At 40.2% G+C, this 20,504-nt stretch overlaps 1 protein-coding gene across 1 annotated transcript in view; it reads right to left on the bottom strand.

Annotated features, from left to right (window-relative positions):
- Positions 1–697: 697 nt before the first annotated feature.
- DOCK8 (dedicator of cytokinesis 8) overlaps positions 698–20,504 on the bottom strand; it is a 60,187-nt gene continuing 40,380 nt past the window's right edge. Inside the window, exons 24-38 of the mRNA XM_050913604.1 lie at positions 19,078–19,191; positions 17,893–18,048; positions 14,979–15,118; positions 14,228–14,397; positions 12,369–12,514; positions 11,469–11,651; positions 10,689–10,824; positions 10,012–10,099; positions 7,306–7,402; positions 5,872–6,006; positions 3,872–4,024; positions 2,621–2,779; positions 1,721–1,821; positions 1,071–1,263; positions 698–724 (exon numbers count right to left, since the gene is read on the bottom strand). Coding sequence (XP_050769561.1) covers positions 698–724; positions 1,071–1,263; positions 1,721–1,821; positions 2,621–2,779; positions 3,872–4,024; positions 5,872–6,006; positions 7,306–7,402; positions 10,012–10,099; positions 10,689–10,824; positions 11,469–11,651; positions 12,369–12,514; positions 14,228–14,397; positions 14,979–15,118; positions 17,893–18,048; positions 19,078–19,191 — 1,998 coding nt within the window. The remainder of the gene's footprint in view (positions 725–1,070; positions 1,264–1,720; positions 1,822–2,620; positions 2,780–3,871; positions 4,025–5,871; positions 6,007–7,305; positions 7,403–10,011; positions 10,100–10,688; positions 10,825–11,468; positions 11,652–12,368; positions 12,515–14,227; positions 14,398–14,978; positions 15,119–17,892; positions 18,049–19,077; positions 19,192–20,504) is intronic.

Raw genomic sequence — 20,504 nt, forward strand, 5'->3', positions numbered from 1 at the left:
AAGGTACTGTAATTAATCTGAATCAACACCAGACTATAGAAACCTGATACTTTTAAAAAGATTACAATCTCATAAAGGCAATAATGCCCAAACAGTAGATGTCTATACAACATCTGAGTTGATTCTGCAAGACATTTCCACTAATTAGTTGGAATGATTCATAACCATTGCAGCAAACACTCTGTAAATGAACAATGGTCTTCACTGGTCTTAGAGAATAATGATAAAGGGGGAATCATCAACACAGGGTTCAGCCATTTCTATTTTTAATAATGTGTGAAAAAAAGCAGTCAAATCACTGAATTTGCACATGAAGTCAGTTCAGGTAAGGGTAACCAAAACTGCGTGATCTAATAAACTACATATAAATATCTGCATTTCAAAATGTCTAACTCTTACAACAAAGAATTATGCTTTCATTTATGTGACGTAGAAAAGAAGGGTGAAAAACAAAACCCAAGAAAACTCTCTGGAAAAGTACAATGTATTACTGAGTAAAGAGCTCAGCAACACCAAAAGATCTAGTGGTGTCTTTGGAGAGATAAACTGAGAGATACTTCCCAGGCTTAAAGAACTTATGGGACATTTTTACTTGACTTTGATGTGACTGTGTATAGACTATGGTGATTGTGTCATTCATCAATCAAAAGGGTATTGGTTAGTAACTGGAGGACAGTCAAAGGATTGGAGAACATGCCTAAAAGAACTGTGTAGCTCCAATTACCTAGATTATGAGAAAGACGTTTGAAAGATGCATCTGTCACAGTTGATAAGTAACAGCCCTAGGAAAAGGCATGTGATAATAGAGGGGTTCTACTTAGCAAACAAGAGATTACAGTAACTAACTGCTGGAAACAGAAGCTAGAGACAGCCAGATACTAAAGTACCAGTTTTCATCAGTAAGCGTAAATCATTGGAACAACCTACAAAGAGTGATGATGGATACTCTGCCATTCTAGCTTTTCCTCCCTGTACACGCACTTCTACTCTGCTTAACACAAGAAGGAATACACACACCAGAACAGGCCATCCCAGTCTTATGCTGTCAGAGCTTGGAAGCCTTTTCTTACCTGAAAGCTGACACTGCCCACTGGGAGATAGTTTCGATCTTCGAGCATGCTGAGGTACTCTGCCACCAGCGCTGCAGCATGGACCAGACACATGGCTGCTTCTGTGTAGCACTTCCTCTTGGTGTGCTTCTCCGCCATGTTCTGCAGCCAAGTCAGCCTCAAGTCGGGTGATGTCTGGTATCCTTTGGCAATTCTAACAACACAGGGCAGAAAGGAGGTGTGAATGATCACTTCTTCTCAAATAACAGAAAGAATCTTTATAATTCTCCACGTGGGCTGAATGGAAGGAGACATCTCTGTCTTTATTCTGTATGATTCACTAAGCACGGGGCAAAAGAAATGGTTAGGCAGGCGTAGGCAGGACACACAGGGGCTATGAGGAGAGTAAAACTGCTGAACCCAAGACTCTCCAGTGTTCATTAGTCCCTGACTCCCATCCTTGCCCAAGTCTATGCCTACCTCCCAGTGGCTCCACTGCAACATGTGCACTCCCGCAGCCTGGGCCTCCTGTGACAGATCAGCTGTACTAAAGCAGGAACGTACACAAACAGAACAGCTAGAGGGTTGTCCACAGCTTGTCCCTAAAATGCACAGTTCTTGTGCTCACCTCACTGCAGAATTTCCTCAGTAGCAATTATAAACAGATTCACCTGTACATGAGATCCATGAGCATCTCCGGATCTTCCTGAAATTCCCTCATTTTCACCGTATCTGACAGGATGCTGTTCAGATTACACAGCAGCTCCTCTACCTGCAGTAATACAAAGATCAATATGCATTTCTCAGGTGTTTATTTCTTCCCTTCTAGAAAAATAACAGCATCTGCACCAGATGATGTTACTCTCTTTTAGTCTCTCTTACCCAAGGAAATATCAGGATGCTGAAGTGCTACAAGATATGTTTTTCCAACTCTATTCAATGCAGCAAAGACTGCTGACATCATAGCAAATCTTATACGCACATTTTAATTAATCAAAATGAGCTGCAATCCTTTGATCTGTTTATTTCTGAGTGAAAAAAAAAATCAAACCTATGTGCTAATGGAGTTCAGCTTTAATTGATCTGTGATCTGATAAAAAAGCAGATGTTTTTGTAAGTCTTCAGCACAAGCTGAGTTACTATAAGAATTTTAGCAAAGCATCTGACAGTTGTCTCACATGTTTTTCATTATTGCTGGTGCTGCCTTATGAATTGACAAAGGGAGAGAAGTTTGAATGATGCTACTTGTCTGAAAACATAATGAATCAAATTCTATCTTGGGAAACTCTTACAGGGCACAGTTCCTGCTGGCGTCTAGCAGAAAGTTGTACACAAAGCTAAGAGATTATTCTCCTGTGATGTGATTTCAGTGGAACTTCTTAAGAGTTTATTCTATGGAATTATGTCCTCCACTTCTTCCCCGCTTACTGTTGTGTTAGAAATAAACTCATGCAATAACCCCTGCATCCTTATTTTCATTGCTTTGGAAGACAAAGATCTAGGACTTGCTCCAAGCACATTCCTATGTGAAAGCTCCTGATAAAAGCCACAGATGTCATAAAAGATTTGACCTGAATGGGAAATGGAGTTGCCTGCATATCCGCATCTTCCTCTGCATAGGCTAGGATGGTTCGTAAGGACCGTCGAAGGAATTCCTCATTAAACTCGGGTGATTTTCCAACCAGAGAGGCTAGTGACATGGTCACCTGCATCTTCACTCTTGCAAAATTCTTTCAGAAGAAAAAACAAAAACATGAAAGAATGATGGCTGCACTGCACCATGCATATCAGTTCACACATCTCTTTCTACTGTATAAACCAAACCCATTTTCTCCTGCCCACACTGAGTGCGTTAAACTCACTGCTCACACAAGTGGCCTCTGGTGTATCAAAGCCAGTCTTGTTTTACCTGGTTAAGCCAAAGTTCCCTAATTCTGACATGTCTGTACTTTGGGGCAAGAATGTTCCTTGGAATATATATGCTTGCTTGAGACAAGGGGAAGTCAGAAGCACCTCTTTCCCCCTGTGCACAGGCCAGTCGGTGTGTAGATCAGGCCACATACAGAGGAGAAGAGGAAGAAGGACTGGGAAAACATTCTGGAAACAAGTCTGGGAAGCAAAAGGCCTCTGAGGGCTTCATCTGGTGATACACTATACCTTGCTGATCATGCTGTCTGAGAGGCACATTTTCCTTCTGCAAAGCCAATGCTTTTTACATATTCAAGGCTTTTAAAGTAACAACTAGGGAAGAAAATGCTGTGCGAGATCAGATGCTATCCAAAATGCTAATGCATGTCCTTTCATGCTAGGACATTGTGAACCTACATGCATAACATACGTATTTTGCTCCATATGTGTGGTACGAATCAGAGCCCAGTCCTGAGACCAAGGGGCCAGCAAAGAATTCGCATTAATACAAGCATACAGTAGTTCTACTGAGGTTGTAATTGCATTAGAATAGAACTAGTCTAAGTTTAAGTAATTCTGACACAGGAGTGAAAAAACGCCCACACGACTAAATTAAGACTATTGCTTATGCATTGCATAGTCCTTGCTATCAGAGGCCTAATGCTGTTCCATTTGAAGATGCATTTACAGATGTTGCAGAAAAAGTCACATTTTCCTAAACAAAATAATGAACAATAATTAAAACTACTTTCCCCCTACACTTCCAGCACTTCTTCTGGCTCAAATGTGCGAAACAGCATATATGACTATTTATCTGCAGATGTGTTCCATTTGCTATCACAACTTCAGTTTCAGTTTCAATTGATGACAAAAAAAGGTGGCACAAAACATATACTGCTGTTCTCAAATCTTACACTGGTAGAGCTGAAGCTGTATCTCATGAGGAGATAAAGAGTGGCACAGGCTTGAGTCCGTGTAATATCTATGCTGCTGCTGCAGTGATGGAGAACTCTTTGACACAAGTCAGCACACTGTTCAACCTCCTCTTCAAACAGGAAATCTCCAAACTAAGGGAGAGAGAGAAGAAAACATTCATTGCTCTTGTTGCTGACCATTAAACATCATTAACTTAGTGCACAAAATCACAGGATTCAGACAAAGACTAAAGTTTGCAAAAACCACATTTTATACTTTTTTTTATTTGGACTTTTGATTCCTGTGATGCTATAGGTTCCATTTTCAAGCTTTTCTACAGAGAAGAAGGGTTTGAAAATAGTCTTTGTTTTGAAAAAGAGCAGCAGAAAGAGAGAGAATAAAAAAATTTCTGAGAGTGCCATGGCTCCAGGACCTTTTGAAAACATCAAATACTGCAAAGTTCTTAGAAGCATGGAGAGTTGCTATTTTCAGAATATACAATGGTTGATGAAACATGCAAATAATTCCTTAAGCATAAGGAGCAATTACTAGCTTTTTGCATCAACGCCCTACTATTCCCCAGCCCTCCAGCATGTTCTTCCACCTACGGTGTGCCACAAAACTTCCATTGCCCAGCTTTCATGCCAGACCCTCCTTTACAGTGTCTCCACAATGCACCTAGCAGACAATGAAGCCAGGGGCCAGGATGTCTGTCCTAAGAAACTCTCACTGTAGACAGCACAGATACACCGGTACCGTATGTACATACATAGGACTGATAAAGGTGTGTGAGCAGAATACAGGATATTATTTCTCATTTGCAGGCCCACTTCCCAGTTCTCAAGCTTTCTTCACTCCATTATCTCACTGTTTTATGTCTAATTTATATTACAAGCCTGCTGGCATAGGGTTCTATCATCTTTATTTGTAAAATAACATCTATAACTCTAACAGTGTAATAGAAATAATTGGAATGATTGCTTCATAAAATACAGAACTGAGTCAGCTTAACGAGAAGATCTATTTCAATGAGAATAATGATTGCTTCGCAAAATTCATTATTGTAATTGGAAGTTAGCTTTCAAAGATAAAGTACAATGAAAACATAATTATGAGTTTCATAACTGCTCAGATATCTACCCTGTAATTAGGTTTTTCAGCCAATCTGCATTTAACAGCAGACAGGCATTAATTGGACAGGAGTATCCTGTTTGTTATTTGCATTTTAGAATAGTTCAGGGGAAAAAAAAATCATGGATTTTTCCTTTGTGGAACTGATTTTCTTTGTAGGAGAATGAATCTTAAATAGATTTTAGAGTCCTCATGAAGCACCTAACCCATTATAACCCGTATTATAAAAATGTTGGGTCAAATGTTGTCCTCATATACATTTTGAAATTTTTTTTTTTAATTGGAGATACAGAAATGAAAGGGAGATCAGGATTTGGCTTAGTTTTCAGGCAGAATGAAGATGAAATCTGTCAACATCTTAGAATCTACTTAGAATTTTGGAACCTATCTTAGAAGTAGAAACCTAGAATGATCCCCGCGATCTCTAATGAATTAGCTTTGATTTCTCTGCTGCCCAGCTGGCTGGACACTAGTCCTGATGATATAATAATTTAAATTTGACTTCATGGAATCTGTGCAATCCCTGGCATTAAGATTCCTAATTAAAATCAGAATGTATTTGAAATACAATGGGTAGAATTTTTTACCTTTTTATTAGTGAATCTTCTATATTTAAGAGTAGACTGCTAAAACCACACGATTATTCAGATTCAGTTATTGCATCTTGTGTGGTCAATGAAATAACCCTACAACAGCTGTAGAAGTTCCTTAACATCCCTATAGATAGGCCTTTCTATTTACACATGCAAAACATATTTAACGAATGCCAAAGGGAAAGTGGTAAGTGAATGCACACAGCTCTGCTCTAGAAATGCTGCTCTAATAACTTGATTGGAAGCATGAAAGCAGAAATATGTCAAGAGCATACCTTAGCAATGAGCGCTCTGAGTGTAGCAAAGCAATGAGTCAGGTAAGTGGTGCTCTGATCACAGCCAAGAGAATTTACCAGGACCTTCAAAACTCCTCCCAAAAGATTGTCTCTGCACTCTGCCGCAAAGCTTGCCTACACATGGAGGAGAAAACCCACAATAACTGCATGAGGTAATTCAGCAATGAACCGGCACATAGGAACTGAAGTTCTGCTTTCCTGTCCATGAGACACATCCAGGACTCTAGAGATTGCAGTTTTTTCATTTATTAACATCTGCTTCAGAGGAATTTCAAAACACTTTTGTAGTTATCAGGAAAGGGGAAAATGTCCGAGGAGAAAATGTCCCAAACATTTCTCAATATCTGCAGACCCTCCAATGTGTTTTTAAGTGCAGCCAGCTTCTGCAGTGACTCCTGAAGCTCTGTCCACCTTCTGTCCAATCTTTCATGTACCTTGGATCAGGAAGTGATCCTGTGGTGGGCAAGCACCATCCTTCCCCTTGCCTCCTCACGCTCTGATTTCCTGGGCATATAGGCTAAATAGGCATACTGGTATGCTCTGATCAAACCCACAACCCAAATAGTGGGGAGACTAGGTGCTATGAGGGGTGTCATGCAAAAATCATGCCCAGTACTACAAGAGTCTAGTAGCTAAATGCTTTTCTACTAACACGTTTTCAAGAATGAAGTTTTCTCCTTGCTATCTATGAATATGCATGTTGCTCCAACAGTAGTATTTCCATAGCTATGAATTTGGAGTGTCTCTCCTAAACCAGGAGACTATGTCTAAGCAGAGTCAGCTATCATGGTTCCACTGCTGTCAAAGGACTTGTGAAATTTTACTGCATCTGACTCCTAGAAATTAAGTAAGTTCTGCACATTACATTGCTCTAGGGGCGCATATCTCTTCTCAGAAGGACTCCATGCAGGTGGAAGATACTTTCCTGCATTGAGCACTCTGTGGGAGTCAAGGTTAAATCCTTTTGTCTCACAGGATCATACATGCAAATATGACTAAAGGCCACCCAGCAGTCCAGTTCCAAATTACTAATATCTTCAGATACGTTCCTAGCACAAATGAACATTTTTCTTCCCTCATCCTCTCCAAACTCCAGGATCATGGTAAGACAGTGGAAATGGCTTTCAACAACATCTACTGAAGACAAGGTGGTAGATTTCCCTTTCATTCACAGTGGTGCAATGCCCTATAGTAGAAGGGGCTTGTGGCAACAGCATAAGGCAGGAAGCAATTTCATCTTTGGATTCATTCTTCTTCATCTTTTTTTCTCCCTTCAAGATTATATAAGTTTATAGAAGAGCTTTAATTAAAACATTTTGCACTGCCTAAGAAACAAAAGGAGAAATGAGTCTTGCTTCCACTGGCTTTGGAGGGAGCAGGGATTGGTACCAAGCCAGCTCTGCTGCTTCCCACCTGGATGATGTTCTCTTGCATATCGAGAATGATCAGGTTAGCTTCAGTTGCCAGGTTTCCACTGATCAGAGCTTCTTGATCTAGCTCAGCTTTTGTCCTGCAAAAAGGAGTTCTAATTAAAGCACACAGAGAGTACCCCAAGATTTAGATGGCCTGCTCTTTAAACAAAGCCAAAATACAAACGATACCATTCTGAACGATCCCGTAAGAGCAAACAATGAAAACAGTGTTCAGAGGTGTTTCTTAAGAACTACAGAGTCAAATGAGGAGAGTGGATATTGTAGAACAGAAGTCCCAAAGGGGACACCTGAAAACTAGGCCTCTGGATAGTTCAAATAGATGCTTCTGCTTCCTCAATAGCAATCTGTGTAATGGCTACTCTGCCCTCAATATCATGTTCAGTTGTTCAATAAGCTATGCAGTAATTTCTGAATGCACTGCCTGTAGCAGGACATCAAAACCCAAAATGGAATAAAAGGCAACTGATCTAACACTTCCAGAAAAAAAGTAAAAATAGCAGGCTTGGGCAAACGGGAAATTGCTTCAGTGCCACAGCAGCAGTGTTTAATGTAGGCAATTTAAACCGTTGATTCTTGAGACTGTTGACAACATAAGACAGCGGGTCCAACAGCTGTGGGGTCAATACAGCAGTGTCCCAGACCCTTTAAGAGAGGACTGAAACATTTATAAAAGACAGAAAGTGGTGGTAAGGCAATGTGTGATACCCTCTTAGTTAAGACTTAAGGACGAGGTCTGGAACACAGCTGCTCTGCAGTTGAATGCTCTAAGCATAGGTGCAGCTCCTAACAAAAGTATTTTCAGAGATCCCTTCCATGCCAGAAACACAAAGAGGAAGTTTGTTCTTCTTCCTAACCTGCTAAGAAAAGGGCTGTTGCATGGGCAGAAGCTGCTCTGTAGAGCTGCTCTGACTTGGGCCAAAGTTCCTAAAGTGCATTTCTGTGGCTGGAGCAACACCCTTACAATCACACTTCTGAGTCACTTCAAAATCTGTGGTTTTTCTGCTGTGTTCGCTTACCTTTTCTGCCCAGCGGAGTCTTACCCAAAAAGAAAACCAGAAACGTAAAGACCCATCCTTTTGGGCACAACAAGACAAATCTGGGGAGTGCTAGGAAAGGAAGTCAGGGCAGTCGTATGCTTATTGATTACAATGACTCAAAGCAATGAAGAACAGAAGGGCCTGCCAAAAGGCTGGTGCTATAATCAAGCCAGGGATCACTAAATATGAGTAAGAACTGAACAAACTAAGCAAACAGCATAGTCTTTTGAACCACTTCCAGCAACCACTCAGCCCTGCACATTAACTATGCTGACTGGATCCTCTCTGACACCACATGTAGCTTATAACTACAACTACAATCCCAAAGCATGCTGGACTCAAGGAGAAGCAGGCTGAGTGAGGCTGAGTGGCAAGCTGTGCAAACCTGCTGTGCCATGTACTTCCTGCAAACACCTTACTTACGGGACATATACACTAAAGGGATTCAAAAAGCATGAGAGCAAAGATCTCACATACCACAGTGACGAATGCTGGGTAAAACAGAAAGGCCTGGACAGCATGCAGAGTTTTACTTATGTAACCAGAAGTTTTATTTTAAGTGGTTTAACTGAACTACTGTAAAGAGGTATTGTAGAGCTGCTGCTTGAGGACTGTTTTATTCTGATTTCAATGTAACTGGCTGGGAGAAAGCAAGCTGCTTTCAGGGCAAAATAAGAATATCCACACAGGATCTGCACCTCTTCCAATCTAGCACAAAAGGTGGAAGGATTATTTTTCCTAAGTTTGGATAAATTCCAAATTAACAATCTTGTGTTCAAAAATGTATGTGACAATCATGGACAAGTGCTAGGCTACAACAACGTAGTTGCCGCACAGCACAAGCCAGTTCAAATTCACACGTGTTGAAGGATATCACGGGAGCTCACAGCAGCTGGACTGCTGAGAGGCCGCTGTCTCTATCTGACACATGGTGGCCCGTTTAGTCAAAATTCAAGCAAGTATCTATGGATAAATGACACATCTCCTTTAGGGAAAAGCAACAAGTTCCATGCTTACAGAAACTTAACACATACCATATGAAAATGCTGTTAGTAACACAAATCATTCCCCAAAATACAATTTTCCATAAACCTAGGCACTGACTTGTCTACTACCATATAGTGCTGATAAGGTGAAATGTACTGAGATATCATAACTTAAAACTTGCAACAAGAAAAATATTCACTACAGAATCATCTTCCCCTACTGCTAATAACTCTTCTCAATTTTAACACAGCACGTCAAACCCAGCTCAACTGATTTAGTGTGGCAAAACTTATACCACTGCACTGTATACAGCGAGGAGCCATAGCAACACCAAAATAAATGTTGTAGCAAGCCTCTGTGGAGTATTTGATACAACTTGTATCAATAACTAGTGTTTACCACACTGCTAATAAGAAGGAAAAAATGTGTACATAACTATTTAAACTTCTCATTCAAGTATTTGTGATCTCTTTGTTGTGTCATAGCAACAGTTGGATACTTCTGCTACATAAACATTTTCCCTTTCTTTCTCTTTGACAGAAGAGGGAAAGGATTGAAACTGCTGATTTTGTAATAAAACATCCTAGGAGAAAGAGCAAAACATAAAAAAACCAAACAGCTTGGTTCTAATAAAAGCAATATATATTTATTAAATGACTTACTTATCTTGTCTCTCATTTGCCTGCCGCCAGTGAGTCTGCTCCTTTCTCCAGCGCAGGTTTTCATTTAGCCCTGCTGATCTGTCATTCCCTAAAAGTGCAACATGTATCAGTGAGATTAAAGCAAAAGGAGACACTTGAAGTCTGATAGCTCACCGAAAGGAGGAGATACATGTCTGTAGCAGTCTGTCAGAACTAAAACCATTCAACTTTACAGCCTCAGGGCTCTAGTAGAAGGACAGGACCCCATCATTTTTTTCATCTAGGATTTTTAGAACATTAGCTTGCTTAGTGTCTTCAAAGACCAAACCACAAATTATTCCATTTATTAAATGAAACCTTTTTCACTATGAACAGTTGTTCTTACTGATAGTTTTGACACCATTTCTTGGCTCTCGATTAGACACTAACACAATTTCTCAGAATGTCTCAAAACTTCTTAGTTAGCCTCATGTTCTTCACCTGAGAAGAGCTCAGCCCTAGCTACACCTTGGATAGTTGAAAGCTAATGATATTTTTTATCCACAGCAAAACCAAGAAAGGTCTGCAAGGGAAAGGACTGTGGGTGAAAAATAGAAGGATGAAAATGGGGAGTGTGCATAAACCCCAACAAACTCATTTATGTCTACAACCTCTTGAGATCCTTTCAAAAGACATGGGGGGAGAGGGGTATGAAGTACCAGCTGGTGTTCTGCAGCGCTTCATCATTTCTCCTCTGGCTCCTTCACCTCTCAGTAAAGCCTCTTCTAATCGGGCCTTAACGTCTCGTGACTTCTGGAGTGCTTGGGTGCTAACTTTATCTGAGCTTTGTTTGCCCTGAAAGTAAAGTAAAAGCAATCAACACCAATGCTTTCATCTTTGGACATGAGTCCAAATTACATCTCCAGAACCAGACACAACAGGAGAGACCTGTAGAGGGGGCAGAAAGCAATGAATATGATTGACTAATATATAAAAGCTAATTAAATGTTGCAGGTGAGGAAAGAGGTAGTATATGTACTGCTAATAAACACAAATATGTAGCTCAGTGCTACAGAGAGAGAAATTAAAGTTCAGAGAGAAGGTTATTTGATCCATTTCAGACAGACCCTGTCAGAGAGGGGAGTCCTGATGTCCAGTCCCAGCTCTTAACTAAAGGGTCATCCTTAGTGTCCTGTCCAGTACTTACAGGAGCTGTCAATATATTGCCCACCAAAAATAGCCCTCATATCCCCAGGAAAAGGAAAATAATAAAACAATTCAAGCCAACTTCGTAGGACTTCCTCAGAAGTTTTGGCTGCATTTTGCTTGAAGGCTAGTGTCAGTTATTTTATCTGAATTAATTTGTCCATTTGTAGCATAGATTAGACAAGAGCTAATTTAACAATTGTCAATAACAAATTTCCCCTGGACAGCTGGAAGGTAAGGAAAAAAAAATCAAACCAAAACAGGACAACAAAATCTGGCCATGTTTCACTTACCTTGTACTCAAAGCATGAGACACAAATGAAGAGGAGGTCTAAAATTCTGTTCAACTGCATGGATGGAAGGTCTGCAATCCATTTCTGTATTAGATTCTGATCAGCATTTTTCATGATCCAGAGGAAACAGATCAAAAGGTTGCGAGTAGTATCAGGACCTAATGTGGCACTCTGTCTGTAAGGCTAAGAGTAGATAAAGTAAATGTCAGTTGAAAGAAGAAAAAGAAGAGAGAGGTCATTCAGGTGAAGTAATGTTATTTAAATTTCAGTGAAATCGAATTTCAGGACTGGACTTCAGTAAGTTTAACCTCTTCCAGGTTATACTGATTGCACTTTTTGAATGTACGGGTGTGCAATTAGTGACAGGACCAGTTGTATGCAGGCGAAAGACAGAAAGAAGCACAAGAGCATTGTTTGCTAGATGCTTGTATTTTAATTTCCTTAGAATAATGTAGAAAAAGATTCTATAACTGTTTGGTCCCCTCTTGCCATGCAGTTGTGTCAGCCAAATTGTATAGAAGACAAAAACAACCATGAAGAAAGAGATAAAGAAGGGTCTTGAGTCCTAGATCCATGGATTCAGGTGAGACTGGGACTGGGAGGCAGTGGGGAGTCATAGTGGCATTTGCTGATCTGGAAATGAGACTAGGTTGGGCGTGGAAATGGAAATAGGCATGTGGGAGAAAAAGTGGAACTACTTACAGTAAAGGAGTGATTAAATGACTAGAAGAGAAGAGGAGGAGATGACAGGAGGAATATGAGGCTTTCTTTGGGGCTGGAGGAAACAAGAACGCAGTTTCTCATGACTGTAGTTATCAGTGGCAAGAAAGGATAAAAGGAGAAAACAAAGAAAGAGGAAAACAGATACAAGAAAGGAGACTGGCAGAGCACTGAACATACCAGGGACACCAGAGATATTCCAGAGCTCCTGAGGCTGAATTGATTCCCTGCAATGGCAAGGGCCACGTTTTGATTGATTGCACCTGCAGACTCTTGTTCTTCTTCTGGGTTTCCTGTGCGCCCCTTTCCGCTGCGGGCATCTGAAACTAGATTTGAAATACCCCATTGGAACTTCAGGAGCAATCCAGTTGTTGCTGCTCACATGTCACAGTCTTCCATCGGGCTGTAACTTAACAAAACAATTGTTACCTCCATCCCTGAGACTGTTGGTCTGGCTGATGTACCAAGCAGTGAAAGAGGTGCAGCATTAGCAAGAGAGATAGCAGCCATCTGCAAAGGCTGCCAAATTGTTCAAATAAACACAGGGAAAGGAGATGTGTCCAATAAGCTCCAGGTGTTCAGAAAAGCTAAATTAAAAGCACAGGCAGTAGCAAACGTGAGGTTGTCTCTGAAGTTCAAAGCTAAGCCAGCACTTCATAAGACTCGGAACCATCCAATTACAGTCCATTTCAGGCAAGAGGACCAATGCAAAAGCCATACATGGGTTTGATGATATTCAACAAAGTATGTAAGTCCACTAACAGCTGACAGAGCCAGTATTGCCTGCTGACTAAAGAACAAGTTTAATTTCAGGCATCTAGCTGATTCTATTCCCTGCTAGTTCTTGACATCACTTTCAGCAAATAAAGTTACTTATACCTAAGTTTTGTAAAAATCTCCTCTGATTCTGAGTGTCCATTTTGTGTTTTGTAAGTCCTGTTTTTCAGAGAAGCTGGGTGACCAGCCAGTCCCAGTGTGTTCAGATCAAGGTCAACAGCCTCTTGTGACAGATACTCAAAAAGAAAGATGCTCTAAAACCTAGCCATACTGGTACACCTGGGCTTCCACATAATGTCTCCTTTTCATCTGTGGTATAAGGATAATACTTAGATTAGAAGAATGGGGTGAGACCTGATTAGCCAATGTATAATAAACGCTTTCATCCTATTAGACTGGAAGTGCTAAATAACACTTTCATAGTACTAAGTTTTTTGTCCAGACATCTAAATGCATAACATTTTCAGAACCAGTGACAAAAGTATATTCTTCAAAGATTATACCTTTTTTTCTTTATAGCCTTTATTTTATTTATGGAAGTGAAATGTAGTTTTCCAAGTTGCAGAGATCTACCATCTTACAAAAAAATGTGAAATAGCTACTTTCAGCAGTATCATATGAACACCCATGTAGCAGATACCTACTATCTTACAAAAGAATGTGAAATAGCTACTTTCAGCAGTATCATATGAACATGCATGTCGCAAAATGCAAGGAAACAGCTTAGATAATGTTGTTTTAAAAGGCTTGATAATGTAGAGCAAAGTTTATAGTTATAACAGATGATAAAAATGTATTTTCTGTGTGATGATTACATTTGCCCGAGATTAACTTTAGTATCATGTTAATAGCCCTAAAGAGCACTAAAAAAAGATAGAGAGAATACAATCCAGTTCCTTTAATTATGACATAACACGATGTCAGTATCACTCTTGTTTTCTGCCCTACTGTCTGTTAAAACTATGTGTGTCTCAATATTTCTTGCAGATCTTGCAGGCTTTATTTGCAGGATCATAATATTTACACCAAGATATAGTCAGGAGTACTTACAGATACACCTCTGGTCTATCATTCGCTCATGAAGTGAGGACACTGAAGTTTTTCCTGTCTTTAAAAATACAGTTTACTTCTAAGTAAAGAAATATTCAACTTTACTAGACTGTGGGGAATTTCTGCACTTAGCGCGATCTCTTTTATGTTTGATAGATTGTTTAACAGGTCACTCTAAGAAGCTGAAAAATACAAAGGGAAAAAGGTCTTACTTGTAAAATCATGGAGTTGTGGCAGTGAATCCAAAATGATACCAACCAAAGGCAGGTAGAGGGCTGCAATTTTAATCTTCACCTCTTTTTTTGAGCAACGTGGGTCTAGGTCGTGGGAACTCAGCAGGCTAAGGATAGCACTGACAGCTTTTCTCTGCACCTTGCCAATCCTGTTAACACAAAAAACATCCATGAGCTCCACAAATTATTTATAAATCAAAGATTTAAGAAACAGAGTGGAAGTAAAAGAAACAAATTAATACACCAATATTCATTAGGTAATCTCTTCCATTCTGAGCAGACACGCATGTTCCCTGCAAAAGATAGCTATCTTACATCTCCAAGCCACTTCACCGCAATCAAAGAGCACTCAAGTCTTTCAAACTTCCCATAAAAATTCAATATGGTGAAGAGAGGTGCTTAAAGAAAAGCATCAGACTCTGGCCAAAGTTTAGCTAAACTCTTAAGCTCAGACAAAGGTAGAGGTGTTTTAGAGACAAGAGCAACTGAAATTTTAAGTTGTGTTCTCAATTCGTGTATATAGCCAACACTACCGCAACAAATAGTATATATTTATTCACTAGGACCAACATACTGCAGATAAAACAATGGCTGTGTTATTGCTATGTTACAGAGTGACTCACTGAAAAGAGTGGGGGAAACAGGACTGCCCTGGAATCAAACTATGACCTTGCCAAGAGTAACAGTGTGACTTGATCCCATTCTAAAATCTGCAAATTGGGATACCCACCCCTCGCTGTCTGCGTCCAGTGCTGCTGCCAATTCAGTGAAAAGTAAGCCGGTCAGAAAGTGCTGCTGACGGTACTCCGCTGAGAGGTCAAACATACCAGCGATTTTCTGGTCTTGGAAACTAGAGCAGGAGCTAGAGTTCTGCAGAAGCATATTAGAAGTGTTAAAGAATGATCACTGAAATAAAAGTTTCTTAAAGAGGTTGTAGTCACAGTCCATGTAGCTAACAGAAAATCTCTAGCAGAGGAAAAGCACAGACTTTGAAAGAAGGTTGGACATTTTGGAGGAAAACATCTGGGTGTGAAATAAAAAGCATCTAGTTTCAAATGAGTTGCTTGCTAGGATGCAATCTCATCCTTTCCATTCTGTGTGAGCAGCCCATTTGACATTTTTTGAGATGTAAAATTCCTACCCTGTATTCATTAGTTTGGATAGGACACAAAGTCAGAATTTTCTCCATGTTTACAACTCTTTACATTGCTCTTACTGTTGCAGAGCAGCCATTGGGCATCATACAGCAAGAGGTTGCCCCTACATTAAGAGGGACCTTGGTGTCAGAAGCTCTGCGCTGTGCCTTCTTCAGCATCCATGATGTCTAGCATGGAAGTAAGGTCAGGAAAGACGTGTGAACAGTGTTTCCTTTCACCCTGGAAATCCTTGGCTGAGCTTGCTGGCAGCTGCCATAATTTAGAGCAGCCTTCAAACTGCTGTAACTTATGGCTATGACTGATATACAGCCAGCCCAGGAATGGAAAGTTGCTTCTATATATGTTGTGAACTTCTTAGCTTCTCCAATCACAGGTCTGTGCCACAGGTCACCTGGAATGTTTTTGTCCCCTGATAGGGTAAGCATAAGTCTTAGACTCTACTCCCCAGTGCAGCTACTGGGGTTTATGAGTCCGAATTTTGCTTTTACTTTATATTCTTCAATATTGTCTCCCAATATTTCTGTCAGTGACCTGGGAATAGTCCCAGAAAACAAACACATGAAGTAGCAGTACACCACACTGTGGCAGCTGTCTTCCAGCATATTGGATCAAATGAAACTCATGTCTCTAAGCAGCCCCGTATTTTGGATCCACATACTTACGTCCACTCCATTTCAACCTCAAGCAGACAGGCACTGGCTGTACTATGTTTGTGTGGAATAAGTGTAGAGCACCCAGTTAAATGAATTTGGCTTCTCTCCAAGAATTCCAAAAGATTTATTCACAGGGCCACATTTCTTACTGAAAATCTAACTCTAGCTGGGCAGCACTCCTGCAGACAGATCAAAATTACTGCAAGGTTGGTCAGCTAATGTATTAAATCATCCAAGGGCCACAAAAGCCTTATTGATTTGTGCAGGTTGCACTTCATAGGTTACTCCTAAAGGAGAAAAAGAGTTGATGATGTTGCTTGAAGGAAAGAATGATTAAACTGGTGTCTGCCCAGCTCTGACTTGCTAGAACTAGTTGCAAGAGCTATGCTGACGGCTTTTTTTCCCCATAAGCAGAAGAGTCCCATTTCTAGTTCTTTGGTATCCAGGATTAGCATCAAGCAAAACTATTGGGAAATCCTGACTCTAAGACCTTCACGCTTTGCTTTTAAGGCCAGGAAAAACTTCAGGAAAATATTATTTAATACTATTGACCTGTCAGAACCCTTAGGGGATGAGATGTAGCACATCTTAGCACCCAACCAATTCTTTGGCAATGACACTTGAAAAAGAAACCGTGATTTTGAACTGCTCTGTTACTCAGTGTTTTTGTACCTCCCACCTGGGACCTTCAGTTCTATTCCCCTGCATCCAAGGGCTGTGGCAATTATGCGGCATTGCACTGAAATGCCTCATCCCAATCCTGACTTCTGCAAGACCACTGAGGTGGAAAACAGGCAGGCTAGCACCCTCTGTTAGGGGGTCTGCCCCACAGTACAAGCAAGACACCATCTAAGTAGAATGTAGAGGAGAAGAGCACAAGACTGGCAAAATAATGTGTGGCGTGCCAGACAACAATTTCTTTATTGAATGTGTTTGTGAACTCCATGCCCAGGATGATGGACGGGAGGTCCTGACATTCAAGAAGTCTAGAGCTGTGTTAGTATCAGGTCAAGTCTGGAAAAATGTGCATGTACTGGGAATGACATCCTGGGAGAAATGAGAAGTGATGAGGAGGGGCATTCAGAAAAATTGTGTGGAGAGGTCTACTCAGGATACCTGAGTGTTTCCACACAGAAAGATCATAAAGTTCATATAAAAGGGAAAACACTGTCCAGAAAACACAGAGAAATCATTGGCAAAGTCATAGCATCATCTGTACTGCTGGGGTGGGGAGGAACCCAGAACAAAGAATGCTGCTATTTGAAAAGAAAAGCATGATAATCCTGCTCTGAACAACGCTAAGGCTCAACAGAAATCCATGATTCCAGGATATTGAAAATTGCAGTGTTTTAGTCACTAACTTACACAGTGGTAGCATCTACCTCCACTTAGAGAACAAGAAGTTCAGCTAGAAGGCAAATGCACAGAAAGTTTGCTGTGCACTGCTGCATGCCATAATTCTCCAAAACAGATATTGAAATATATATTTGTGGGTGTGTATGGGTGCGATATAGATGTGCCTGTAAATTAGCCTTCAGAGCCATGTTCCTTTTAGACCTTGTATGTCTACCTTAACTGTATTTTTCTGTTTGTATGTTTCTAGAGGGGCCCATATCTGTGCCATGTTAAGTTTTAACTTGTGTAGATGCAGTTTTGCAGTAGTACCCCCTTAGTCTTTATTCTTCTGCCCCTTTTCTTTCAAGAGGGAAGTTGTTCTCCCTGATCCATCAGTGGCTAATTCTAACCTAAGTATCTGAATACAGGGCAACATAAGTCTTTCTCTACGTGTGTGCTTCATGTGATGTTCATGCAATATCGTCTAATGGATGCCTACCTGGGAGGATAAGGAGGGGGAGGGGGATGCTGGAGCAGATGCAGAGGTCATGAAGAAGAGGTTCAGATTCAGGTAATGCTCATGGCTGCAGAGAATTCTCAGGAACTCCAGTCTCATGGAAATTAGGGTGGAGAGTGAATTCAGCTTGTTTGAGAGCTAGAAAAGCAAACCAAAAAAGTGTCATGTGATGGGCGTGCACTATTTAAATTACCACGCAGTGAAATATCCTGCTTCCTGAAACAGAAATAGACAAATAGCCCAGCATGCATTAAAATGCTCACTGGTTCCCTGTACCTAACTAGTTTCCATCCATTAGCTGCTCTTCGTTTGGCAGTAGTGATGTGTCTCTCCCCCCTCCCTGGCTGACTTACCAACTTCCCAAGAGACAATCAATTGGGTTTTTTTTTCCTCCCAAAAGAAAAACATACAATATTTTTTCCCTTTTGCATAACACAAAGATTAAAACCAAACAAAACTCTGCTGAGTCTGTGGCAAACTCCTAAAAAGTCCTGCTAGGCAACACAGAGCATCAGTGGTCTTGTCATTTCCCTTCATATCAACAATGACATCAGTGGAGTATTGCACATACTATAGGAAACCAGGGTGTTAGCCACCTTGCATTCTCCTACCTACCATCAGCTGACAGAGGGCCTTCCTTTGGCAGAAAAACTACAGCAGGTATATTGGGTCACAAAACAGAAGGAAAATTTTCCCCTTCAAATACAAAAAATAATTTCGTAACAACATCCTGCATCATCGTTTATTTTTAATTTTGGGAGGCTTGTAAAGCAAGAAGATGGAGATGGATCATTTTGATTGAATCCCCCAAATCTAAATACTGTCCTCACAGCAGTAGAAGAGTCAGCGACCAAAAGCTGCTCTGTATGGTCTGCAGACTCTGCTGCTGAGGCATGTAAAAAAGTAAGGGAAGAAAAGTGGCTCCATGGATGCTCTGCAGCAGTGCAAGGTATGACATTTCTAAAAGAGTCTTAACCTCCACTCAATTTTTTTCTGCAGACCACAAATCAAAAGAGGTTTAAAGTCTCTGCATATGCAATAGGAAATAGGAAATTTACCTGGCCCTTTAACACAATTCAAAGGATCTTGATGGATAAATGAATCAAACAGAACAGAACACCGGACTGGCCATAAGCCAATGCAATCCCAATCATGCATGGTGCCTACCTGATTACAGTAATGTTTGATGAGATTAAACACAAATCCTCGGTCCATTAAAGAAAGAAGATCATACAAGAAAAACGCCAGGCTGATATTAATCTTTTCTGCTTGCTCATTTTCCTTTAAAAAAAAAAGGAAAAAAAAAAGAATTGCAGTTATGATGTATAAAATTTATTGGAAGAAGAAAAAACTTATTGGCGGAAGACTTTTTAGAATCATTAAAAAATAGTGCAGGCAACAGCTCCCAGAACCATCTTATGGAACATACTGGGCAAGATTGTTTCCGTTCTGCAGTTTATGTGATCTTGTTAAAATTATACAGAATCAACCCTGTAAATTATTTCAACTGTTGTAGCTTTCACAGAGGAATATCACAAGATGAATGAACAAGTTTATCTATGCAAACCTTTGGTCTGACAACAATGAAATGGAATTTGAGACCTGTTCTGAATTCCCTATGGGCTGCAATCCTGCATATGCCTTTTTATTTTTTAATCGAACCTTTAACATTAGAGAATGCTGGTTTAGGTACTTAAAACATAACATATTGTTTTAAAATATTAATAAAAATCTGCACTGGCTCTGCTGATGGAATGCCAAGTATTTTGTTTAGAAATTTTAAGTGTAAAACTGATAGTAAAAAAATACTGGCAAGATAAATCTGTGGGTTTTACCATTCAGCAGCTAAGCTCTTGCATGCTTAGAATTGGCCTGATTACCAGAGATACGCAGCTCCCAAGTAAAAATCACAAAGAACTTCACGTGCCCTCTAAAATAAGGCTACAGTTACTTCAAACACAGCAATTTAAATCATAAAATCTCAGTAGCATATGTATTTCACCAAGAGGAATTTGTGGAGGTGCCTGAGGGATCTGCACACATTTAATGCCCAGCGCCCTCAGGTGGGTTCACTCAAGATTGACAAGAGGAGATGACTGAGAAAAATGTTGCCCCTACTCATGTCTCTGACTAGTGAGAACAGGTGTGCAGCACCTCAGGGTGGTCATGATTTAATTTTTCATTTTTCAATCTTTTTGATGCTGTTCAGGAATATATATATTTCCTATGATCTGGAATTTACACAGCAAAACATTTTTCTACTGTGAAGAAAAAATTAGTTTTCCACTACCTTACTGGGTAGGCTAAAATATGCCAGACATATCACTGCAGAATCCCAGGGCAATCTGACAAGCTCAACCATGTATTGAAACACAGATTATTACTGCTTGGATTTAAAAATCAGACACACATTACCTACTGCTGCTCTGTACAACTAACCAATGGTCCTAATTCTGCAAACACTGCAGTGGGATTTTTCACACATAATCAGGTTCTATACACTCACTCTATCAAAATCGAATTGAATTAACAGCCCATAAAAACCTGTGTATTTCTCGTGAGGAAGCCATAAAATACTAATCTCTTGGCAAAAC

This window comes from Gymnogyps californianus, chromosome Z (genome assembly GCF_018139145.2).
Source record: "Gymnogyps californianus isolate 813 chromosome Z, ASM1813914v2, whole genome shotgun sequence".
NCBI classification, from domain to species: Eukaryota; Metazoa; Chordata; class Aves; order Accipitriformes; family Cathartidae; genus Gymnogyps; species Gymnogyps californianus.